Below are 26,712 nucleotides of genomic sequence, written 5' to 3'. Positions count from 1 at the left end.
TTTGTCGGTTTAGACACTTTAGTTGAATTGAATCGATGTGAGCTGAATTGCAAATATCTTCTTGCGTAATTAACATTATCACCAATGTAAAAAATGACGAAATTTACAAAACGTAAGAAGTGACGAAAAAGGTTAGCATCTGTCCAGTCAGACTCCTTAATCAACAATTTATCACGATTTGCTTGCATCCCTTGTAAGCAGATAGAATGGACTATAAAGTATATTTAAGATGATCGGACGAAATGGCCGAGTCAGAAAGGCTTTGATGACTCAAAGTTCATATTAGGGAAAGGAGAATGAGGGGAAGAGGGAGATAACATAATTTCTGTTAAAATCATCATATAAAATAAACTGAAAATAATTAATCAACCTAACTCATATGCCTAAAAGTCAACCTAAAACCTTGAGAATTTGACATTTGTATTTCACTATTTTTCTTTCCTAATCTTGCCCCTGATTTTTTCACATGTCAATATCTTACTATTAGGCATATCTTTAGGCACACCAATTAGGTTGATTTATCATTATCCAAAATAAACTCACTTATTTTCTTGCACAAGCACAACTAACACTAAAGCGCGCTGTCCACCACAGTGGCTTTCGCCACCGTACGCCCCCGCCCATACTTAAAGGCCGTACGTGTAACTTCTGTAATCACCGACATTAAAAGGTTTTATCTGAAGAAAGTAAAATGTTAAATAAAGCCTTTAAGGTTTTATTGTGCATAAAAAGACTGTACATATTCATAATAAAAGTCCACCTTCTGAATTTGTGGTAAGTGTACAACTATTTAATATATCTTAATAAAAACCCTCAAGGCTTCATTTAACGAAACTAAAAAAAAATAAAAAATTATTAACATATTAGTTTAATAGATTAAATTAGGTTTGAGTCGAGTCTATAGTGCTAGTAAAGTTTAATTAAAAACCACTATAGTGCTAGTAGAATTCTATTAAAACCAATTACAATGTTAAATTGAAACGACTCAACTCAATTTAAGAGATAAGAGATTTGAAATGACACAAACCCAAACCGAACAAACGACAAAAGTTATTTTTTTATACTGGCAGTAAGTTTACGGTGACTGCCGTAAAATTTTGGGCGTAAAATGCGTCTAGGTTTTTTTACACTCTGATCTGAGACCTTGTAAAATTTGTATTGACCATATTAGGCTTGAGTTTTTTTTGGTTAGGGTACCGAGGTATTTTCGAATGCTTTTATGATCGAAAAATCTTAAGCAATCGATTTCAGAGGTATTTCCGACGAAATATAATTTTGACATTAATCTTTCGATATTTTGTCGCCAATGTGTGTATTTTAAAGTCGAATTTCCGACGAAATTTAGCTTTTTGCAAATTCGTAGGAAATTTGTCACAAATGAGAGAGTATTCTGTTCATGTTCTTTTTGTTTAAAATTAGTCCGTAAATCCTGGGAAGTGTCCAATCAAAAAATTCATCGGAAATTTCGTCGGTCATGCCTAGTTTTGTAATAGTGCGAAAAGTTTAGAAGTAGAGGTATAATAGATTTGTCGTTAAAAAATAATAAAAAAAAAGTCATGGTTACATTTATTATGTTTTTTTTCCCCAATATTTCATTTTCATTTTTAATCGAAAATGATGATATTAAAAAAAATATATTTAAATATGTCTCCTATTTTTCATTTCTTATTTTAATTGTTATGGATTACACTCTAATGTTTTATGTTTTACGGTAAGAGATTGAGATATATAAATGAAATGAAGAATGGTCTTATGTTAACTTAATGAATAGAATCCAAAAAAATAAATAAATATCTAACAACCATGCATGTTTAAGTGATTATTGATCAAGTCTTATCCATCCATCCATCCACCAAATTATTCGTTAATATAAAGCTCCATCAAAAGCACTTAAAGAGTGCTTTGTAGACAAGACAACTCAACTCCCTCCCACTTTCTCTCTAAACACACACACACACACGCTATCTATCTTTAGATTTAGCATTGTTTTTTAATTTGAATGTAAATTAAGTAAACCTTGTTAATGGGCAAGCAGAATACTAATACAAGAAATTATGAAACAGTGGTGCAGCTACTTGTTCTTGCAGTTGCAATTTTAGCCCCATATTTTGCTTTCAACTTAATGGATTTGGAGCTTTTTTGTGTCTCCAAAACCATGTTTATTACCTTATGGTCATCAATCAAACCATGGTTATGTCCTCCATATGTCTATCTTCTCATCAACTTTATCATCTTTATTATCTTTGCATCATCTTTTATTAATTACAATACTATCTTTTTCAACCCTTCATCAAATGATCATAACCAATTACTCACAAACTCATTCGTCGAATCCTCCTCTCTTGTTAATCCTCAAAATCTTGAAATCGGGTCCTTTTTGGATGATGATCAATTAAAGTTTCATACATTGGAGGCAGACACATTTGAAGATTGTAAGGAGGAAGAAGATATAAAGTTTTCTAAATTAGAAAATTCAAGAAGTGATCATGATTTAAAGTGTAATAATAATTCGGATGACACTTTTGAAGATTTGATTGATTATGAAGTGGGAAATAGATTCAAAAAGGTGGTGCCCGATAGTGTGGTTCATGATAAGAGGGAGTTAAGGAAATCAAAGACGTTTCATGAGGGTGGATCAAGGCTTATAGGTCGGACCGAGAGGTACGTTAGGATACTAAGTCAAGACGAGTTGGATCGACAAGTTGAAGCCTTCATTCAAAAATGTAAAAACGTTCAAAAATCCGAATCAAATATGGGTTTGGAGCTTGGTAGTGTTTACTAGCTAAATTACCAACTATTCCATTGGTGGTTTACAAAATGGTTTTCTAATTTTTGGTACTTATTATAAGCTAATAAATATTCTATTTGATAAAGTATGAAGAATATTATAATCGTTATAGAGAGAAGCTTTAGAACTATATATATTAGTTCAAGTAATTCACTCTGGCATATGATTGTAGTATTTGTTTAATATTTTAACAAATACAATTATTAGCATGTAATAAACTATAAAACTATGGTTAGTTTGTGTTTTATGTGTTGTAGGATATAATCTAGAGCAATAGTGAGTTCATGTGTTTTTTTTGTTTGTTCTCATGAAGCTATTATAATTGTAATTGCCATTTTCATAATTTTGTATGTTTTGGAAATTTCAAATTTGTTTACAAGCATGGCCGGTATGAGTTTGTAATTTTTTATGGGCTTTTTAACCCAACAAAATGTGTCATGTTACAGAGCTATATTTTTTAAAGGACCAGTATATGTATGATAATGCGACTATGTGAGGCTTATTTAAGCCCAATTAAGTCCCTCTTCAGGAAAGCTATATTACATGTACTGTGTATACATGTTGCTAGTCCGAGTATAAAGGGATAAACTTATGGTCACAAAAAAGTAAAATAACAACTAGTTCTGTCTTTTTATGAGTTAGAGAGAGGTGAGTTATATACGGACTTACTCCTATCCGTAGGTAAAGGTTGTTTTCAGAAAGACATCCGACCATTTTGTAGGAAGTGATAACCGAATACCTGACCTTTATCTTCAAAGGTAAGAAATTTTTCACTTTATTTAACCCTACTTGTTTATGGTCACAAAATAGATGAAAGTTAAATTGCAATCTTATTATATATTTTAAATTACTGTACATTATAAATGCAAAATGCAAAATAATGTAAAGTAGCTTGTAATTGTGTTTAGTTATCTCAAAATAAACGAAAGACATTAGCGGCAATGTTACTAAACTGAGTTTATGACTTTATGTGTCATTTGTATGAGGTAAGCAGGATGGATCCAGGCCAAAAAGTAGCATGAGTTCACTTTTGAAGGCGAAGTGTGCCCAAAAAGCCCAATAGTCTCCCAAGGGCCATGCAACAACTACATTAAGATTATTAGAATGAAATCGACAGTCGTAGGGCTCTAAATGAACCGAATGAACACGAACGGAGCTTGTTAATGTTTGTTTGTTTAACTTAACGAACAGTTTATGAACGGATAAATGAATGTTGTGTTCACCAGATAAACGAACATAATGGCTTATTCATGTTCGTTCATTTGTGTTCATGAACGAATATTCACGAACACAAACAAACACTAATGAATAAACATATAACTAAAAATATTTACAAACATATAATTATAAATATTAGACTCATATTCTAGGTTACAGATCATTGATCGGCTAAAAAGTTTATAAAACTTTCCTACTTTAAAAAGTGGAAATCACTTACGGTTTGATATAAAATGAGTATTTATCTTTATAATTTGTATTTAATTTTCTTTTTAAGTATATAAATGATTATATATTAATGTTAATATATATATATAGCAAAATGATATGTTCGGAAACATAAATGAATGGTGTTCATGAACATAAATGAACGGATGTTCACGAACATATTAACGAACGTTCACGAACATAAGTGAACGAACGGGAGCTGTGTTCATGTTCGTTCGTTTAACTAAACGAAATAATTTTTGTTCATGTTCGTTCATTTAACTAAACGAACGAACACGAACGAATTTCCCGCTGAACAGTTCATGAACTGTTTGGTTCATTTACAGCCCTACATAGTCGTATCATTGATTAGTATTAAATCTTTCCCATAATAAAACAAACTAAAAAAAGTCTGATTTATTTGTATATGACTTTGACATATTTTAGTTTCTTACCTTGTAATAATGATTTGCGGATTCATCAAAGCTTAGCTAATACTAATTTGACAAAGTCGAACATTTTTCATTAGAAAACCAGAACCTAATCATATAACTTTACAAACTAAAATATGTCATATCATATAGCAGTATTTGGCTAACCAAACTTTATTGTTATTTCTCGATTTCAAAAATACAATTAGAACTTAATAAAAGAGTGATAATTTTACGATAAATTTTAGCTATCAACAACAATACATCTTTTATAAAATTTATACATTATGCAATAAAACATGTTCATTCATTTTGGGGAGCTTTTCTATAGAACGACAACTAATAGATGTTGGGTATTCCGTACGTAGCGGCTAAATGGCTAAAGGTACGCATTAGGGCCGACCCTGGTGCCGGGCTAAAGGGGCGAAGCCCATGGCATAAAATATAACCGGGCAACAAAACGCCAGTCTAAGTTATGCATGTTATACTATGGTTATTAGACTTCAAATCCTTGTTATATAATATTGAAAATAAAAAATTGCCATTTTAATGGTGAGCGGCGGCGAGGAAGAAAAAGCCACTATGATGCCTTTTTATTTCAATTTTTTACTTACATCCCATTGTTTTTAAAATCTTCAAAACGTAAAAGCTTTACCATCATAACCTCAATGCTATATGTTATATGTATTTAAGTTAACTTTAACACATGTCGTTACTATAAAATTGCATTACATTTGTAAATTGTGATATATGTTTATGATAGATGCAAAATTTATCACTTTGTTAATTATGTTTTCAATTTTTTGTCTAGCCACATTTTTTTGTAACAATATATTATGTTATTAATACGAATGACCGCTATTGATGCTCAGTCCAACTAATCAAAGAGACTTCTAAGTTTTACAAAAGGTTTTGAGTTCAATTATTAGGAACGACAAGTCTTATGTTACTATCAAATTTATGTTTGTATTTCTAACTTGACTAATTCATATTGTCCATTTTAGTTTCATACGAGGTGAGTTGATGGATATTCAATAGTAGTAACGGGGTTAGAGTTCCCCACATTACCTTTATATTAAGTCTTATTTACGAAGTACAATGAGTCAAGAGTGGTTATGAGTTAGCAGTTTTAACTTTTAAATATTATAATTAGTTTATATACATATACATATATATATATATATAATGTAGATCATGACGAAATATTTGATGTTTTTGCAACAAAAATTGCACGTAGACGTCATTTTACATGATTTATATGTTGTAATTTCAATTAAAGGTTTATATCCTCAATTTGTAAATTCATAGCTTCGTATTTATTGGATAAACCTAACCAAACTTTATTGTTATTTCTCGATTTCAAAAATACAATTAGAACTTGATAAAAGCGTGATAATTTTACGATAAATTTTAGCTATCAACAATAATACATCTTTTATAAAAATTTATACATAATGCAATAAAATATGTTCATTCATTTTGGGGAGTTTTTCTATAGAATGACAACTAATAGATGCTGGGTATTCCGTACGTAGCGGCTAAATGGCTAAAGGTACGCATTAAGGCCGACCCTGGTGCCGGACAAAATGGGCGAAGCCCATGGCATAAAATATAACCGGGCAACAAAACGCCAGTCCAAGTTATGCATGTTATACTATGGTCATTAGACTTCAAATCCTTGTTATATAATATTGAGAATAAAAAATTGCCATTTTAATGGTGAGCGGCGGCGCCGGCTAGTATGAGGAAGAAAAAGCGCCTTTTTATTTCAATTTTTTACTTACATCCCATTATTTTTAAAATCTTCAAAACGTAAAAGCTTTACCATCATAACCTCAATGCTATATGTTATATGTATTTAAGTTAACTTTAACACATGTCGTTACTATGAAATTGCATTACGTTTGTAAATTGTGATATATGTTTATGATAGATGCAACATTTATCACTTTGTTAATTATGTTTTCAATTTTTTGTCTAGCCACATTTTTTTGTAACAATATATTATGTTATTAATACGAATGACCGCTATCGATGCTCAGTCCAACTAATCAAAGAGACTTCTAAGTTTTATAAAAGGTTTTGAGTTCAATTATTAGGAACGACAAGTCTTATGTTACTATCAAATTTATGTTTGTATTTCTAACTTGACTAATTCATATTGTCCATTTTAGTTTCATACGAGGTGAGTTGATGGATATTCAATTGTAGTAACAGGGTTAGGGTTCCCCACATTACCTTTATATTAAGTCTTATTTACGAAGTACAATGAGTCAAGAGTAGTTATGAGTTAGTAGTTTTAACTTTTAAATATTATAATTAGTTTATATATATATATATAATGTAGATCTTGACGAAATAATTGATGTTTTTGCAACAACAATTGCACGTAGACGTCATTTTACATGATTTATATGTTGTAATTTCAATTAAAGGTTTATATCCTCAATTTGTAAATTCATAGCTTCGTATTAATAGGATAAACTTAACGTGGAGATAAGTCGTCTAGTTTTGGATTGTATAAAGTTTTTAATATGGGGCATATGTTTGATCATCTCGCCTTCAGCATTGGGATCCTCAGGACCGGCCCTAGTACACATCAACTGGTAAAACGCACCAAGCCCCTTAGATACGACAACGAACTAATAGTAAACAAAGTTGTCGACTCGTGGTTTTCGATTCGAATCGAATCAAAATCCTGATTTTTAACTCGTGACTCGAAACGTGACTCGAATCGTAAGAGTCAGGATATTTGATAATATATTTTTATAATTATATACAAGTAATTATTGTAAAAATTAAGTATTATATTTATATATTAAGTTAAAGATAAATTTTTAAAAAATAAAAAATATAATAAATTATTTTGTGACTCGTGACTCGGAACACGACTCGGACCACAAACACCGAGTCATGCTACGAGTTAGGAGCAAATCTGAGTCATCATCCGAGTTGGTTCGTTTTTACTTTATTTTGACTTGATTCGTACAAGTCGATTCGTGACTCGTTCGAGTTTAACAACTATGACAGTAAACCTTGATATAAGTCATGTAACTTTATAATTATACCGTGGCCGGTCTACCGAAGCCAAAGTTTTATGGCATGACCTATTGAATTGGCCGGTGCTGTAAATTTATCCCGAAACCAAACTAAAACATTAGAAAAAGAAAAAAAAAAAAAAAAAAAAAGTAACAACTGACGAGTATAACGGTGTTGAAGTGAAGTACGCGGGGTAGCCAAAATCGATTGATCGATCGATCGATCATCACCAAGGAAGGAAGTCGTGTTTTGCTTCTTCTTTTTATGAAAAATGTTTATTGAAATAAAACTCTCCCGTTCCAATCGAACTTATCGCCCAGATGTGCGTTTAACTCTTAAACCTAATCTAATCTTCTTTTTTCTTGTATGATTATTAATTGATTAGTTGTTTTCAGGAAGCAATTGAGGGAAAAATAATCACCAAATTCCCTTCTTCTGTTTCCCACCGTGGTATTCATCTTACTGCTAATGCTTCTGTTAATTTGCAGGTACTTCTTTTAATTATTTTTTTTAAGAAATAATTTCTACTAGTATATATATATGCAAAATATCTGATTTTATATAATGGTGGTGAGAGGAGATAGGTTCGTGGAGGTTCAGCTGGAATTATTGAATCAATTTATGGTGTTCTTAAGCCTATTCCTATTCTGTATGTCTCTCTCTATCTCTTTATATATATATATATAGAGTGATCAAATACCTATAGACACTTATATATATTGTATATATGTATATGTTTTTCTTGTACTCAATGTTCAATGTAATATACAAATACTTTTTTATCTCACACACCAAATACCTTTTATATCACACATCAAACTTCTCCCATCGAAATTCAAATATGACGACTGAAAAGTTAGGCGGGTGGTGCATATTAGAACAATATTTGAAAATTTTATGTGAAATAGAAAAGGGGCGTTGTTCATCTGTGCACATTACGCTGATATTTTATAACTTAGACCGTTATCGTAATGCAAAAAGTTGTAGTCAATGTAGAACTGTTGTACTTGATCAGGCTATTTTTGGTTATCACTTCTGCATGTCTTTTTAATGTTGAAAAAGTTGGTCGTATTAATTTTCTTCAGGAAGAGGAGCATGGAGGTTCAACCTTCGGGAAAGATCAGTGCAGGCACTTCTCAGGTATATAGTTTCAAAACAGCTTATACTTCAAAGATTAAAATAGAAATTTCGTATTTTCCTGATGTCTGTTATAAGTCATATTTCCATTTTGTTAAAAGTAAAAAATAATTTCATTTGGTAGCATTTTTTCCATTTGATACCATTTTTTGCATTTCTACACCTACCATGACGACCAAACTCTATGAAAACAAAATTGAGAAAGGGTTTTAGCCGCTTATTAACTTTCATTTAAGTGTTTAACCTGTCGATTTCATTGTAATATGTGAGTTTAAATTCTAGGAAATATCGGATTTTAAATTTGACAGATACCATTTTCTATGATTCTTAAAAATGGAGAAACAGAAGAGAAATTCTACGATACTTTCCATGGAGCAAACATTAGCATCCAGGTATGCATTCTTCAAAAGTTGATCTCCATTCCACATTTCACCACTTATGCGTACTTATAACTATTGGATTTCTACCATACTTGTGATAGTATCTGCTAAATGTAGATGTTGTGAGAGGATATCTACATAAAACATTGTCTGCTACGGTGGAGTTTATAATTGAAAGTGAATTAGGTAATTAGTTGCAGTCTCTCTGTATGAGTTATTTAGAAATAAAGACTTGCGTTTCTTAAATGTTTTTTTCTCTCTTAACAGCTGGTCTACCCGAGAAGCCCATTTCCCCCGAAATGGTCTTCTTTTATATCACTCAAGACACACAAAGGCACGCATTGCTTCCTGAACTGAGATCAGGTCTTTTCATGATTACTACTTTTCATGGAAGACCGTTGCACGCTACATTTGAACTTAATATGGATGTACTTTTTGTAATTGAGGGTTACAATATGTGACGTTCCACCAAAAATATCACTTTGGTCCATCCTTGTAAAATGCAAGAGATATATGTAGTTAAAGGACCCCAAGTGGTCAATTTCGGTGGGATCCCAATGGGATCTCTGTTTTCGGTCATTAACTGGGATCGCAGTCCAAATTTTGTTCCAAAATTTTCAGTAATATTTTGGTCCAAGTTCCGAAATTCAACTGATTACAGTCCAAAATTTCGGTGGGATTTCGGTTTTCCCAGTTCTTTTTTTTTTCTTAAATTTTTTATTGGTCCAAACTTAAACACAACATAATAAGCAATAACTTTAACAAGTATTATCACTAATCTATCAAATATTGACACTTTTAAGCTTGACTTTTGATATTTCTACCAAGTAAATGTTCTATTTTCTGAATATTAAATTTACCGAAATCCCCTGACAAAACCGATTTTTCATATCCCGGTCCTTGAATGAAACACTCAAATTTCGGTCCTTAACCACATAGAAAGGACCTTATAGAGCATAATGGACTCTAGTCATTGGGTAAAGGACACATGTTAGTATTTACTCTTGTAAATTAAACTTAGTTACTATACAGAGTAAGTTTAATGGGTGTAAATAAGTCACTTATATCACTTAGATTTATTGCACTTGTAATTTTGTTGTTAAGTTAATTATGATATTGTTATACCTGACATATTTTACTTTACGTAGGTGGCTTTAAGGTATCCGGTAGAATTTGTACTCAGTGCCTTCTATCAGATTCTTTAGTGGGAGAGCTAACAGTTGAAGCATCTGCAGTTCCTATTTACTCCATTGAAATTCACCTGCTCCGTGTAGAGTCAATTATGGTTGGGGAAAAGATAGCGACAGAAACATCTACAGTTCAGACTACTCAGGCACATACCTTTTTTCTTAATTAACTTATCATACATCATGTACCTTATGAATTTAGAAGTGACAAATCTTCACCTTTTCATAGATAGCAGATGGAGATGTCTGCCGTAATTTGTCTCTGCCTATTTATGTCATGCTTCCCCGACTTTTGACATGCCCAACTGTATTTGCTGGGTAAGTTGATAATATTCAGTGAAATTATTAACATGATAAGCCTTGATCTTTTCAGTATTAAGTAATTGACTCCATGAGTTCAGTGCCATAGTCTATTAAAAAAGTGTAAAACTAGAGGTGGCAGAGTGGCAGGCAACCTGGGCAGGTTGGATGGGTAACTTTTGGTACTCGTGAAACAGGCCATGTGACTAAAACTTTTTGGCTATTTTTTAAAGCTTCTTTGTATAACTGATTGGTGTGTTAATAATGCACAAACTATATAATATTACTCCAAAGTTTTTTACCGACAGCCAACAACTAGTGGTGCCCAGGGTGGTTCAACTCCCATTAGGAAAATGAGGTGGATATCGTGTGTATGTAATCTCTGTGGTTTTAAAAAATTTTCTACCAAGTTTTACAAATAGATATTTTGGAGGCTGTATGCATTATTAAGGCATCTGATGCGGCACTCACCATGGTGCATGGTTCACCTCCATGCTGTGATGCCATACCATTACCACCATGGTCTTGGCGTGGTGGAGGGAAGTAGGGAACCATGCTGTTCTTCTTGCCGTATATGTGTGTATGTGCAATTGTGCATTCGTAAATATCAGCGTCTTTTGGGTAAAAAGTGGTTCAGTGGGCTGCCCTTAATAGTTGATACACTTTTAGGCACTTTTTGAACCATTTGTTTTGTCTTCCTAACTAAATCTTTTGATTAGCCCATTGTGCCTTTTAGAGTTAGAAACAAAGCCAAAATGAGCCTTAGGTGAATTTAGGCACTATTTGACTTGCCTTAACTAAATCTTAAGACCAGCCCGTTGGATCATTTAGTGATAAATAACAAAGCTATAGTGAGCATTAGGTGAATGGGTTGAAATTGCCAGCACTTTAATATTAAGATTTCAGTGAAAGATAAAAGATGTTATCGAGTCGATAAAACTTTAAGTAGTATTTTGATGATGTATCTTAGACACGACAGACTTGTGCATTGGGTAACATAAAGTCTGTTATTAATTGTGACATACACAGTTCGTTCCTTATGAAATCATGGATTGTTCTTAGATGTTTATCTGAATTAAGATTATTGCGACCATCTTCATAGCTGATAAATTAACAACATATAAGAAATTTAGACCCTTGTATCCATGAATTGTTACTTAATGCTCCATATCTTTACTGCTACATACCTGTCTAGTCTTTGAAGCTATGCGTCATCTAAATGTTTGAAATTATCGGCATTGGGAATGGTGAAATGAGTAACTGTCTTCATTGAAAAGGTTATCTTTTTTGGGGAGTAAGTCAGGAAAACCCACTCGAGCCAACTTTGTTGACCTAGCAGGCAAACCCAGGGTTCCACTAGCACCCAGTAAAGCTGCGGAACCGGGAAACCAACCGCCATCAATGAATATGGCTTATTAGGCTGGGGTGGGGTGGCCATAATAAAAGCACTAACAAGTAAATGGCCAAATGGAATGAACCGGTTAAACTTGTTAAAAGTTATTTAAAGCACATCGCCCAAAAGAATATCCCAAGTGGCGTTCTTAGAATAGGTTAGACTATTTTGTTCTGCTATAGTTTAGATAGCTTACTGCACCATTCCTTTAAAGCACTAGTGATCTCAATATACTGCCGGAAAGGTTGATTGTTTCCCTCTGACTTTGTAATTGTCGCTTTTGAACTACACCCACATGGGATTTTATATCTATTTGTTTCCAGTCATTTCATAGTATCTCTCATGTACCTTGGTGACGCTAAAATGTATGTCATGCTTTGCAACCTTTTGTGCAGACCATTCTCAATTGAGTTCAAGGTCACCATCCTTATTACATTTCAGACTGAATTGTACAACGTGCAGCAAAAATCTGATCCAAAAGCTTTTAGAAAATGGGTACGTGTTGGTTTGTAAGTTTTCATCATTCACTATCTATTCTAAATTCTGAATAATTTGTTTGTTATTAAACTTTCAGGTTGCAATGGAAAGCCTTCCGTTGGAGCTGATTTAATCAACGGAAATGAATTTGTAATATCATAACTTACAATGTTGAGTTTTATATGGAAAATTTTATCGGAACAAATCAAACGGCTGCTGGTGAGGAGTGACCAAAATGGCGTTGTTTGTAATATTATAACTTACAATGTTCAGTTTTAGGGTTGTAGTGTAATTCAGCAAAACAGATGCACATATATCACACTGACGTCTTATCTGCATAGGTCATGTACAACAATTGTGTTTTTGAATCTTCTATTTTGTGTAAGTATTGTTCGGAAGGGTATCACTTTTATGAATGAAATAAAATTTGAGTTCAAGTGAAATGTACTCGTTGGTGTGTAAAAGTAATTGCGAAGAAATAACATGCACATTTCGCTTTGTTTCATAAATGTAGGTATTATAAGTTAATCAACCAGGAATTAAATTGCGTAGTAATCTACTAATCTTGTAACTTTGTGGCTAGAACATTTATCGTGTATGACTATATGGGCTCAAAGAAAAAAGACATAATTAAATTGGCATGTTTAGACATAGTGAATTGTTACTCCTTTAATTAATGTGTTCTAACTTATGTGTTACTCCTACATCTTATAAAATTAAAAATCTTTATTATAAGTGTCATTTTTGTGACACCCCAACTAAGACATAAACTCGAGGTATAATGATAAATACGCGTACCTATGGATATTACATGGGTATAACCTAAATGATTCCAATAAAACTATAAAGATAAATGATTCCAATAAAACTATAAAGATAAATAAATTATCATGAATTCAAAGAGCATAGGTCAAAGTGGTCAACCATCACATAATGAATAAAGAAAAGAGTTAAATGCAAGAATGGTCCATGCGGTTTGTCTTTTGTTGCAAATGTAGTCCCTGTCTTGAATTTTTAGCAACGATGGTCCCTGAAGACATGTTTCAGTTGCAACGGCAGTTCCTCTCTAACAGAACCGTTAAATAATGTCGTTAAGTTTTTCATGTGAGTAGCACGTGATGGGTATTAATGTCTTTCCACCTACACAAACCTAGGGATATTCAAAACTATCCATATGCGAACTTGTTATTTAAAAATCTGATCAGATTTTCTTCTTATAGCCGGATATCCTATATTTCAGAATTAAATTCGGATATTGACTTTTGAAAAAGTTTAAGAATTTCAATATTTTTTTTCTTAAATCCGAAAATGTCAAAAAAATATCGAAAAGAATTATTTTCAATATCCGAAAATATTTTAAACTTTATGAAAATATCTAAAACATAGTCTCAATACCAAAATATCTAGGATATTTTTTTTTTCTAAAATTCGAATACTTTGGATATCCGAAAACTTCGAATATCCAAAATTTTGATATGTTCGGATATTGAAATCCTTTGTCAGAAATGTTCAATATCCTAAATTTTTGGGGGACACCTCTGTATCGACTGAATCACTCTAAGGGTCTAATCGGTGGAACCGGTGAACCACGCAAACTGGTTATATGCGTGGGGCAGAGGGCTCGTAGTACCCCCTTTTCTTGATCCAGCCTTTTCTTATTTCTTGACTCCCGTTTACTACCTATTTCTACTGCCTTATACCCCTCACATGCTTTCCTTACCCGTTGAAATTGGTTTTGGTTGTCTCATGACCTCATTCACAAGTGTTCTTAATCCTAACTCTCTCTAGATGGAAAAGTTCAAAGTGGAATTGATCTGCACATCCCTCCATTCCAATAGAAAATGTTAGCCTTCATCCATGAGAGAGGGCTATCACTACCAGTGGGGCCCGCTTCCCTAATAGACTTTGAAACCTTTCGATGTCCGATCCCAACATTCAAGACTTGAAACCTTCACTTCAATCAAGTGAGGCTTGAAGACCTGTTATGAATCTGTTGATGCCTGTTGGGTAAAAAGACTTGTTCTCTCAGAAACACCTGTAATATCCTCTCCCGATAGACTTCAGTCCACTTTTAAGGAATAGGTAAATCCCCACTAACTTACAAAGAAAACTACCTGAAAGGGGTATGTAAAAAAATATACTTCTATATTCACGACTTGTCTCAAACAAGAGAGTTCAATTATTCGATTTTTTGAAATTTGAACTTTCACATAGTGAATTTTAATATCCAAACTTTTCGGATATTCTTGGATATTTTCGAATGCAGTAGATTTTCAAAAATCATTACCCGGATCCAAAATTTAGGATATCCGAAGTTCAAATATCCGAATTTTCAGATAAAATCAAATCGGATTTTCATTTTATAGGGTCGGATACAAATACTTTTGAAAACCTTATGTTTGTGTAGGTGAAAGGACATTAATACCCCTCACGTGCTACTCACATGTAAAACTTAACGACACTAATTAACGGCTCCATTTGAGAGGGACTGTCGTTGCAACTGAAACATGCCTTTATGGACCACCGTTGCTAAAAAATCATAAGAGGGACTGCCGTTGAAAAAACGACAAACCACGGGGACCGTTTTCGTATATAACTCTAATAAAAAAGAATACTTTTTGTGAGTCATGTTTGATGTGTTAAGTCAACATAAAAAGATGGGATTTTTCAAAGCTTGTTTTGACCATAAATCTTTATAAAACATATTGTTGTGCAAACAGTGATTAAATATAATTCGGATCATTGGCACTGAATTAAACAATCGAACTTATAACTCATTTACAAGTCTCATTCGGCCCAAACAGCCGATCTGTCCATAAGTGCAATATATATAGTAAACGTACAAGTGAAAGTACTTATATATTAGATATAAAGTTAACATTTAATGACATAACTAGTATTTCTACCCGGGCGTTGCCCCGGGAGAAAAATATAATTCTGGTGATAAAAGTTATAAAAACATTAAGCCGAAAAACAAAATTACTCGGGCGGTGCTCCGGGAGAAAAAAAAATTCTCGTGATAAAAGTTAAAAATCATTAAGCTGAAAACTAAATATTTGTGCAAAAAGTTAAGAAAATCAAAGTTGTAAGAAAAAATAAAGAAAATGAAACTTTGGTAACAAAAGTTTAAAACCAAAATCTGTGCGGTAAAAAGAAGAACAAAAAGAAAACTTTCATAGCGAGACTTTAAAAAATGAAAGTTACAGTGAAAAAAATACAAAAAAAATTAAAAGTTTTGTAGCAAAAGTTAAGAAAACCGGTTATACGTTAAAAACCAAAGAACATGAAACTTTGGTTGATAAAGTTAAAAAACTCGAAGTTATGTGAAAAGAAGTAGCGAAGATGAAACTTTTGAGGAAAAAGTTTAAAAACCAAAAGTTATGTGAAAAAAACAAAAGAAAAGAACAAAAACTTTAAAACAAAGCTTTCGTGACAAAATTTAAAAACTCAAAAGTTATGTGGCAAAAAGTAAAACGGAGAAAAGTAAGAAACAACGTTTCCGTGACGAAACTTTAAAAAATAAAAGTTACGTGGTAAAAATAACAAAGAAAAACACTTTTTTTGCAATATATTTGCTTTAGATGGGTTGTACCTAATGTTTAAGGAGTTGTAATTTAAATATGAAAGTTGATAGATGTTAAAAAAATGACCTGATTTGTTGTATCTTTTATGAGTATACTTAACGATCGTTAAACCTATTAATTGTTTTTGTTTTATGTATGCTTTGTGGTGGTTGTACCTTGTGTTGGACCACTTGTACTTTTAGCTACAGTAACTTTCCTCTCACAAAAGAAAGTTACTTTTTAGTATATATATATAATTTAAATATAAAAGTTGACAGACGTTAAAAAAAGGACCTGATTTGTTGTATTTTTTATGAGTATACTTAACGATCGTTAAACATATTAATTGTTTTTGTTTTATGTATGCTTTGGGGTGGTTGTAACTTGTGTTGGACCACTTGTACTTTTAGCTACAATAACTTTCCTCTCACAAAGGAAAGTTACTTTTTAGTATATTTATATAATATAATATATAATGACATTTCTAAAGAGCCATATGATGTTAAACTTAGGACTATCTACTACCAGACTCGAACCTTATGGTCGTGTGTATGATTAGGTTATTCGTTCGTGGACGTTGATTGTTTAGTTCTTGCTTAAGTTCTCTTTGGTACTTGGATGTACTTATGGTCTATCGTTGTAACAACCGCAATCCTTGACTCTTTGACTTGTGAAAAATTTAACTAACTACTAAGTTAACCAATATAGTTCAAGTGCAATTTGAGGTTCAATGGGGTGCAATGCGTTTATATGGGTCAATGTATTATTAAATTGATGGTTTATGTGTTAGTCGAGGTCATTAGTGGTGCTAATCGATTTTCATTTGGATGACATTTAACTAGTAAAATGAATGTGGATCCTACCCATGGGTCTAACCCTAACCCGTGACCCAACTCTTATTCCCCCCATTCCACCACCACCCTCTCATTCTTCATCTCTTTTCTCTCTCTAAACTCTCAAGAACACACACTTACACTCATATCCCTCTCTCTCTAGAAATTCATCACCATTATTGTCTTTTAAAGCAAGAATTATACAAGAAACATTATCATCTTCATTTTGTCTATAACATATCAAAAATTTGGGTTTCATAGTGCAAGAACACCTCTCATTTGGGTCAATTTTGAGTTTGAACACTTGTTGAAGGTTTTGGTAAGCTAAACTCATCCCAAAATCATCATTTATGTTTATTAACTTGTTTCTAGTTGATTTCAAGCAAATTTGGGTCATAAATTGGGTCAAAAGGGCATTTAGGGTTTCCTAGGGTTTCAAATGGGTCAAAACAATTTCTAACCTTGATTTGATGTTATGAATCAAAATTATGATATGGGTTATGTTCAGTGATGTTAAAATATGGTAATTTATGCATAAAAATGTGTCTTGGAGCTTCCTTAGTCGATCTTGAAGTCAAGAATCTGCCCAGTCGGAGCACGGCCGCTCAGACAGACGCACCGTGCTTGTGGCCGTGCTATGTGCCTAGTTCTTCCCGTACTGCAGACGCTCACACGGCCGACCGTGCGAGCGACCGCAGTATTTCTGTTCCTTCCCCAACTTTTTCGTTCGGTTATCGGTCGACTTTTAATGATCCAAAACTTGTTTATTGGTCTTATATTAACATACTAAGGTTAACAAAATTGGTTAAACACAATTCTAAACACTTTGATTTTCAAGTGGAATTTTGGTGCTAAGTCATTGAACCGTGTCTAACCAAAACTCTTCATTTGTCATTTAAACATTCTCGAATGACTTATAAAACATCTTTAGGGGAAATTGTGGTATAGTATAACTAGTATTGACCATGTCTTGTATTGTGACATATATTGTTAGGTTGTGGACTTTTGACGACCATTGGGCATTCGTAGCTTGATATTAACTTGCTATTGCCGATCAAGGTGAGTTCGTAGCTCCCTACTCGTTTGAGATTCGGGCTGAAAAGTGTACAACCTTTGTGGGATTACTTGTTTGTTTGTACAATTATGTGTTGCCTTGATTGATGACATAGTTCAATTGTGCATACGTTTGATTTCCTTGATGATGACATGACTTGATTGTGCATATGTTGAGTGTCTTGAGTGATGACATTATTTGATTGATGGAATTGTTAAAGTGTAAATACGTGGTTATTATATGATTATTGTATGTGCATGTTTGGTTGATTATCAGGTTAGTCGTGCATATATGGAAGACGGTAATACTTTCGAAAGGTTGGAGATGTGGTGGGAAGGCTGCGGGTGACCCTATATATAAGCATCAAAGGCCTTTCAAAAGTAGTATCGTACGAAGTATATACACATAGTGTTTGTTCCTGGGTGGGCATTGATGGTCATGGTGCAATTCAGTACAATGAAGTACATTACGCACAATTGAGTACAATGAAGTACATTACGCACAATTGAGTACAATCAGGTACATTACGTGTAGTTGAGTGCAATTGAGGGACGTTGATAGACATGTTGGGCGTTATAGAACTTGTTAGATACTTCTTGATATCATTATTACTTGTTCTTGTTTACTATGCGTATTCTAAATACCTTGCGTAGTTCATTATGTGAGTACATATGTGAGGGTCATTGATGGACATTGATTGATTATGTATTGTTTGAGTATGATTGATTTATTTATGATTAGGGTAGTTATACATACATGGAAGACGATGATACATTTAATGAGTTGGAGATGTGGTGGGAAGGCTACGGGTGACCCTGTATACAAACATCTAAGATTCCTTAAATGTAAAGTCGTATGAAATGTATGTGCGTTGTGCATGGTTGAGTTGATGGACATGATGACATTAACCGGGTACTTACGTATTCGATGACAATAAACGGGTACTTACGTACTTGATGACATTAAACGGGTACTTATGTACTTGATGACATTAAACGGGTACTTATGTACTTGATGACAATATCGATGACAATAGAGGGACAATGTGTGCATGTACAAATAAACGGGTACTTACGTACTTGACGACATTAAACGGGTACTTATGTACTTGATGACATTAAACGGGTACTTATGTACTTGATGACAATATCGATGACAATAGAGGGACAATGTGTGCATGTGCAATAAACGTGTGCTATACGTACTTGATGACAATTAGATGACATGAGAACAATTGAGGGACATTGATGGACATGTTTGACATTTTAGAACTTGATGGATATTTGTTGATGTCGACATTCTGTGTTCTTGTGCATCAGGTGTGTTCTAGCTATGGTATGATTGTGCAATGGATACATGTGGGTCCAGGTTGCGCTACGAGCCAACCTATATTAAGTACTCGTGCCTTTTAAGGGCTTACTGTAAGTGTGTTCCTTGTTCGTTAGCTTAGTTCATATTGTGAATGGCTTTGGCATTAGATCTTCGTCATTCGCCCCCACGAACTCACCAACCTAGTGTTGACCTTGTTTAGTACACTTTTCAGGTAACCTTGTGAATCCAAGACGTGATGGTTGATGGATGCTTGCGCTAGAGTTTGGGCTTAGTCTTACATGGATCAAGGATTCATTTGCCTCTATTTTCATTATGCTTTATGTATTTGTTTGTTAATGATGGATTCACCGAATCCCTTTATTTTCATATAGTTCATGTCCTACGATAATCCCATGCATACGCTATATCTTTTCGGTAGTATTTCGAGCCTAGCTCGGGGTGTTACAATCGTGCTATATTCTAGTACTTGGATGTACTTATGGTCTACCGTGCTATATTCTAGTACTTGGATGTACTTATGGTCTATCGTGCTATATTCTAAGGTGAATTCGCTGCCCCCAGCTATTTGTTTTATGTGGGGCTGGAATGCATGCATGAAATGACTGTTTTGATTAAACAAACTATTTTGAATTATTTCGAACGTATGAACTATTTTGTGAGCTATATTATGATCTTAATTATCCTTATTGTATGCATGTGAGTACTATCGCAAGTCTTTTCACTATTATTAATTCAATCCCACAGTCGTGAACGAATCGATAGAAGATAATTACATATAGCACTATATATTTAGGGTAGGCCAGCCCTCACTCGAGCCTCTGTCCTTCTCGAGTGCAAGTTACTTAATGATAGAGTATGGCTTTGTGGTTTTGTAGTTTGGGACTTTGGGTCGTAAGGTTTAGTAGTGGAAGCTGAGCACAAGCAATATATAAGTATATAAAACGTACTTTTGATAGACTTGTTTTAAAAAAAAGCGGTCAATGTTATGTAGATCATATCTGTTTAGGCCTTGTATGGGAAGGGGTTAAACAGATTTACATAAGATTACTCGGTTGGGTGTTACGTACTTAAGAACTAATGAACTTTTAATGAACTACGCACTATGATATAAACTATCTGTGAACTCACCAACTACTTTTGTAGTTGACTTTTCGAACTCACATGCTTTTCAGGTTGACAGTAATATGGTTAAGTGTTCTGAAGATCTACTTAGCGTTTTGTAGATCTTGAGTCGTATTGTTGTTCGTGCTATCGAAGGATGTACTAGTTGTTAGTTCTTGAAGAAAGGAGCGTACGTACCTTTCGGTTCATATGCACTTGTATAAGGGAATCTTCCTTGTTATAAAAGTCCTTATCCTTTGTTTGTTATTTGGGATTATTACAAGTGGATGTAATTAACTATGCAAAAATATCTATGTTATGTAAAGATCTTGTAAAATATTTATGTTATGTAATAAACTTTCAAATTCTAGTTATCGGATGTACTCGACCAACAAAAAACTTGCAAGTGACAACTTATATGGCTGCAACATATACCCGGGTATATCCAATAACCAAGATTTGAAAGTTCATTGCATAATATAGACATTTTACAAGATTTTTACATAACATGGACATTTGGTCATTGTTAATTACATCTCTAAATAATAATTCATTGTTAACCATATAATTTATATATTCATTTCTTAAAGATATCTATGTTATTTAAGAAGTATCATGAGTCAATAACGGTTTAATTGGTTAGCAATTTTTAAGTATTGAAAGTAAGTTTTTAGCTAATGTACATTATGACAAAATAATTGAAGATTTTACATCAATATATGCGCGTAGACATCATTTTAGGTGATTTGTATGTTGTAATTTCAATTCAAAGTTTAACTGTAACACCCCGAGCTAGGGCTCGAAATATTACGGAAATTATATAGCACACGGTGGAATTATCGTAGAACATAAACTACATGAAAATAAAGGATTCGGTGAATCCAAGCCAACATTTAAGGTGCAAGATACAAAGTAAACAAGAAGTCATTACAACTAATTTCATAAATACTAAACAAGAACCCTAAATGGACAACGGATCATGGATCCATGGGAGTCCCAATCCAAGCTCTAGCAGAAACGACAAGTAGCCAATCAATACTCCAACTTCACATAAATACCTGAAAAGTGCACTAAACAAAGTCAACACTAGGTTGGTGAGTTCGTAGTGATGGATCACAAGGAGCCATCGACAATAATCACAATACATATAAGGAAGATCAAGCATACAAGTAGCCTTCACGTACCACACTATCAACCCATCATGATTTCACAATATAAACAAGCGTGTGATGGTAAACACATAATATGCCAATGCCAAATAGGAATCGTATGCAAGTCAAAGTCATAATGCGTATGATATGCATGCCAATGTCGTGATGCGTATGATATGTATGGCCATCTATGCAACGATACCCACATGTCATCATGACCAATGTGGCATCTCAAAAATGCTTCGGCGTATATATGTCTATATACCCGATCAACACCGGTGCATACGTCTATACCCCCGGATAAACATTTGTCTTAACATACAATCATCTCATCAAATGCATGCTTACGTACCCCGGGGAGCGAACGGCCCCGCACACGATTCCCCGCAGGGGTGCGAACGTTCTCGCTAACGTTTCCCATTAGCGTGGGGCTACGTACATCTCAACAATAACCAACCAATGCAATCCCAAATGCATTTCCCCGAACAGCCCCAAGCCTTAGTTTACCACAAAGACCAACAAACTAGCCAATATCCATACCAAAACTTAAGTGTGTTGCCTCTATCACAATTCCATCAATAATCATCCATCAATCCAACCAACCGAAACCATGTGTACATACACTTAGGAGGATTCTACTTCCAACAAGTTCTCGATGCTTATATATAGGGTCACCCGCAGCCTTCCTACCACATACCAAACTCTTTGAAAGTATAATCGACATCCATGTATGCACAACTATCCTAATAACTACTATAATCCAATCATATGCATACTCAATCAATCAATTCATCAAACAATCCATAATTCAATCCACAATTCAATCAACATTTAATCACACAATATTTAATCATAACAAGTGCAAATAAATTAATTAGAACCATCAAACCATTTATAAATCAATCAAACAAACAAACATGTATGGGTGCACTTTCCAGCCCAAATCTCAAGCGAGTAGGGAACTACGGAACTCACCTTGGTTTCCAAGCTACGATAAAGAGTTAACAAAGAGTTATAAACGCTCAACGACCGCTACAAGTCCGTAGCCTAGCAATAAATATCATATTATCATCAAAGTCAACTTCTATAATCCTAAACAAGTTGGTTTGGTAAGATTAAGGTCGAGTCACAACTCTTAGACGTCTAACCGTTTTCCCGCGTAAGTACAAGACACATTCGACTCGACATTTTTAAAAATAGAGAAAGATTCATGAAAAATGAATGTTACAACAAGATAGACTCTTATAAGATTCCAACGATAGGTCATATGACTCGATTGGACTTACGGATCAAAAGTTACAAGCGTTTGAAGTTTACAAAGAGTTTTTCGAATCCGCAGCTTTTCACTGCGCCGCAGTGGGGTCTGGCACCTCCCAATGCGCCGCAGTCAGCCATTTCTGCTGCAAAAACTTAGCCAAACACGAACCCAAAACACCCCAAAACCCCATTTTTGACCCAAGATCGACCCAAGGACCTTTCCAACTCGTTTTTAAGCATAAATACACATATATAAACATAAACCAACATAACCCATCTCATAATCTTCTCCCAAAACATCAAATCTTTGCTTTTAACCCATTTCAAACCCTAATTGAACCCTAATTCGATTTTGCCCGATTTGTGACCCGAATTCGTTTGCAATCAACTAGAAACATGTAAATAAACATGAAATTATAATTATGGGATGAATTTAACTTACCTAAACCTTCACCAAATGCTCAAACCCGAATTTGACCCGAATGGGAGAATCCTTGGACTTCAAAACCCAAATTTTTGATATGATGAAGATGAGATGATGATGAAACTTAATCTTGCATTAATCTAGCTTGAGATACACTAATTGATGAAGATAATTTAGAGAGAGAGTGAGATTGTGTGTGTGTGTTCTTCGGAGAAAGATAGAGAGAGAAAGAGATGGGGAAATGAAAGGGGTGGTGGAGGTTGGAGGGGGATAAGGGGGATGGGGTTGGGTCATGGGTTGACCCGCTTCACACACTACTAGCTCAAATAAATCTTCGTCGTAAGTCATCTAATACCGTATTGTCCAACAAGTAGTCACGTGACCCGTTAAGCGTTTTGCCCATCATTTAATCTCAAAGGAGCTAAATCATTCATTAATTGAATTTAATAAGCATTTTTCATAGAAGTCAAAGGGTCAAAATTCGAGGATGTTACGTTAACTCCTCAGATTTTAAACTTTAAAATTTTATTTTAATTTTAATTAAATCAATGTGACGAGCCGCTAGCTAGCTTGTTAGGTTCCACACCAATAAAATATTTATGGTGTATTATGATATGAGAATATTTTCTACAATCTAGACATGAGCATCCAAGTCCAGGCCTTTTCATACCATAACTTTTTTTTGAATCCATAAATATCCTATTAAACAACCACATGCTTAAAAATATAGCTCTATTTATTTAATAGACAAACTACAACATAAAACATATATTGAGATAAAAAAAAAAAAGAAGGGATAGTTGTGAATCCAAATACCTCATTAGAAAAACTTCTTCTTTAATCGAGCAAAAGCCACTATAATGGAAACCATTAAAAACACGTAAACATTCTCTATCATTTCAAAGTAAGTTATCCTCCAAATCATAATATATTTCAAGCTAACAATAAGTCCCATGAAACCAACAACAAATCCTGAGACCACACCAGCATAAAATGGCGAGAAATCTTGTGAACCGTTTTCACCTTCATAATCACCAACACGAGTGTATGATAACATATTTCCTTTGCAACTCAATAATGGGAACCCACATAATCGATTGTTCCCTTCATATATAGCGGGATTATCAAAAGTCTTGAAATGACTTCCAACTGGTAGTGGACCGGATAATTTATTGAATGATAGGTTCAAATAGCCTAGAGAGTTCAAGCTAGCTAAACTTGGAGGAATAAAACCAAACAACTTGTTAGCTGACAAATCTAAAGATTCCATTGACTTTAGAGTTCCGATCATTGTAGGAATATGTCCACTTAACTGGTTTCTAGAAAGATTCAAATTAGTCAATGCTTCCAAGCTCATCAACACATCAGGTATTTCACCAATAAGTTTGTTGCTTGAAAGATTTAAGGATATAAGAAACCGAATTGTGCTGGTGTACTTTAGTTCAATACCTTTTATGCGAGCTTCAATATTTTCTTCATATATAGAAATTTTGTTTTCCAACTTGTGGTCACTCTTTATCATACCGGTTAAATTACCAAAGCACCGAGGAATGTTTCCAGTTATGCTATTACTTGCCAAGTTTAAATATTGGAAAGTTTCGATTTGACATAGTTCAAGTGGAATGTTACCCACAAACATATTTGATTGGAGATTCAAGATTTCAAGGTTTGATAGCTTTTTTCCATTCCATAAAGGGATCTTACCTCTCAATAAATTGTTTCCCAAATCCATAGTCACCAAGCTTCTCAAGTTGTGTAAAGACATTGGGAGACTACCCTCAAATTTTTTGTTATGCAAGTGCAATGACTGGAGTTTCAATAGAGAACTAAGTGAATTTGGAATTTAGCCTGTTATGGTGTTACTTGTAAGGTCCATCACTTGCAATTGAATCAAGTTCCCCAAGCACTCGGGAAGAATTCCAAAAAAACTATTATGCGATAAATCTAACACTTTTATACTATGTAACTCGCATAAGTTTGTTGGAACGCTTCCAGTGAAATGGTTTTTTCCAAGAGCAACAACTTCAAGACCTACATTGGATTTTAAAAGCCATTAGTCCAGTTAAAAGTTATATAACAAGTTGGGTTGGATTAGTTTGGGTATATTGTTAGTCCACTCAAAATTTATATACAAAGGCGAACTCTAGTCCCACAAATCTCATAATATAACTACTACCAACAAAAAATATATATTATATAAAAAACATAAACAAATATCTTTTTTACTTTCAATGATGGCATAAAAAACTCAAACCGACTGCCTCTACCTTTGGCTGTGTTCAGTCAAAATTTTAAAATTATTCTAAAATTAAATGTGTTCAATCAAAATTTTAAATTTATTGTAAAATTAAAAATTTAAACTTTAAAGTTGAGTTTTATGTATTTAAAATTCGATTTTGTCCAGTGTTAAATACACGAGAAGTTAACGACTTTTTTAAAACAAGTAAATTATCAAATAAATGTAAATAAAAAACTTTGTAAATTCAAATTATCAAATAAATGTAAATAAAAAACTTTTCAGAGACATTATTATTACAATCCTTATTATTACCATATCATTTGGTCTAGGTATACATGAGAAATGATTTTCATTAAATAATGCATCCCTTGAATCAATTATAAAATTAATTGATAAAAATTCAATAGGTTCTATAACATAAACCTATATTACTTGGCATGTTCAACATATCCAATAACATGCAATCTATATCTCTTTCACCAAAATTTATCTTCTTGGGATTAAGCGGTTTTACAACAACATTACAATCTGAAACCCAGAGATAATTCAAATTTTGTTTCATTTTATTCCAAACTTCATAAGGTATAATCTTGTTCCTTTTATTGGGAACTCTATTAAGCAACTAAGAAGCTCTAAACACAGCTTCCCACCAAAATCCTTTACTCAAACCTTAACATAATAACATGGATAATTCCAACGGATTGGAAATATATTTGATAAATATAATCACCTCTCTTAAAGTCTTTTGTTGCAATTCTACTTCAGTTTTAAATATTTAAATTTATCCAATGTTTCACCCTTAATATGTAACAAATAAACATAGTAAAATCTAGAAGCATCATTAATAAATTTCTCAAAATATTTATTATTCATTAAAGTAGAAGTATGCAAATCACATAAATCACTATACATAATTCTAAGATTTCAAAATCATGTTTCATATTTCGAAATGGTCCATTTCCTTAGTGATCTTTGTCAACATACAAGTTTTACACCTTTTCATTATTCAAGTCAAAGCCCATTATTAATTCATCTTTAACATTTCTTGCATTCTTATAAAGTGTACATGTCCTAGTCTAGCATGCCAAAGAGTAAAATCATTTATGCTAGAACTTGACATAAAAACAAAGTTGACATTCATGTGAATAATATTAAGTCTAAACATTATGGTAACGAAAGCCAACTAGTATGCCATGTTTTG

General features: G+C 33.4%; 3 protein-coding genes across 3 annotated transcripts; 2 read left to right on the top strand and 1 right to left on the bottom strand.

The window, feature by feature from the left end:
- The first annotated feature begins 2,023 nt into the window (after positions 1-2,023).
- Positions 2,024-2,782, top strand: LOC122587030. The gene has a single exon (XM_043759100.1). The coding sequence runs from the start codon at positions 2,024-2,026 to the stop codon at positions 2,780-2,782; it is 759 nt and encodes a 252-aa protein (XP_043615035.1).
- Positions 2,783-7,814: 5,032 nt separating this feature from the next.
- Positions 7,815-13,066, top strand: LOC122586116 (vacuolar protein sorting-associated protein 26C). The gene is made up of 11 exons (XM_043758225.1): positions 7,815-8,005; positions 8,079-8,171; positions 8,268-8,332; positions 8,769-8,823; positions 9,129-9,212; positions 9,302-9,386; positions 9,468-9,563; positions 10,349-10,533; positions 10,617-10,705; positions 12,476-12,575; positions 12,655-13,066. The coding sequence occupies exons 1-11, from the start codon at positions 7,955-7,957 to the stop codon at positions 12,688-12,690; spliced, it is 939 nt and encodes a 312-aa protein (XP_043614160.1). The 5' UTR covers positions 7,815-7,954; the 3' UTR covers positions 12,691-13,066.
- Positions 13,067-24,092: 11,026 nt separating this feature from the next.
- LOC122587023 (receptor-like protein EIX2) lies at positions 24,093-25,004 on the bottom strand. The gene has a single exon (XM_043759086.1). The coding sequence runs from the start codon at positions 25,002-25,004 to the stop codon at positions 24,093-24,095; it is 912 nt and encodes a 303-aa protein (XP_043615021.1).
- Between the last annotated feature and the right edge of the window lie 1,708 nt (positions 25,005-26,712).

This window comes from Erigeron canadensis, chromosome 1 (genome assembly GCF_010389155.1).
Source record: "Erigeron canadensis isolate Cc75 chromosome 1, C_canadensis_v1, whole genome shotgun sequence".
NCBI lineage: Eukaryota > Viridiplantae > Streptophyta > Magnoliopsida > Asterales > Asteraceae > Erigeron > Erigeron canadensis.
Note: the sequence above shows the minus strand (reverse complement) of the source record. Positions and strands in the feature narration are given on the sequence as shown.

Bases quoted from the DNA above. Each gene is read 5' to 3' on its own strand.
- LOC122587030 (XM_043759100.1), top strand. From the start codon at position 2,024: ATGGGCAAGCAGAATACTAATACAAGAAATTATGAAACAGTGGTGCAG.
- LOC122586116 (XM_043758225.1), top strand. From the start codon at position 7,955: ATGTTTATTGAAATAAAACTCTCCCGTTCCAATCGAACTTATCGCCCA. The intron at 8,006-8,078 runs GTGCGTTTAACT...AGTTGTTTTCAG, and splicing joins ATCGAACTTATCGCCCAGAT to GAAGCAATTGAGGGAAAAAT. The intron at 12,576-12,654 runs GTACGTGTTGGT...TTAAACTTTCAG, and splicing joins CAAAAGCTTTTAGAAAATGG to GTTGCAATGGAAAGCCTTCC.
- LOC122587023 (XM_043759086.1), bottom strand. From the start codon at position 25,004: ATGGATTTGGGAAACAATTTATTGAGAGGTAAGATCCCTTTATGGAAT.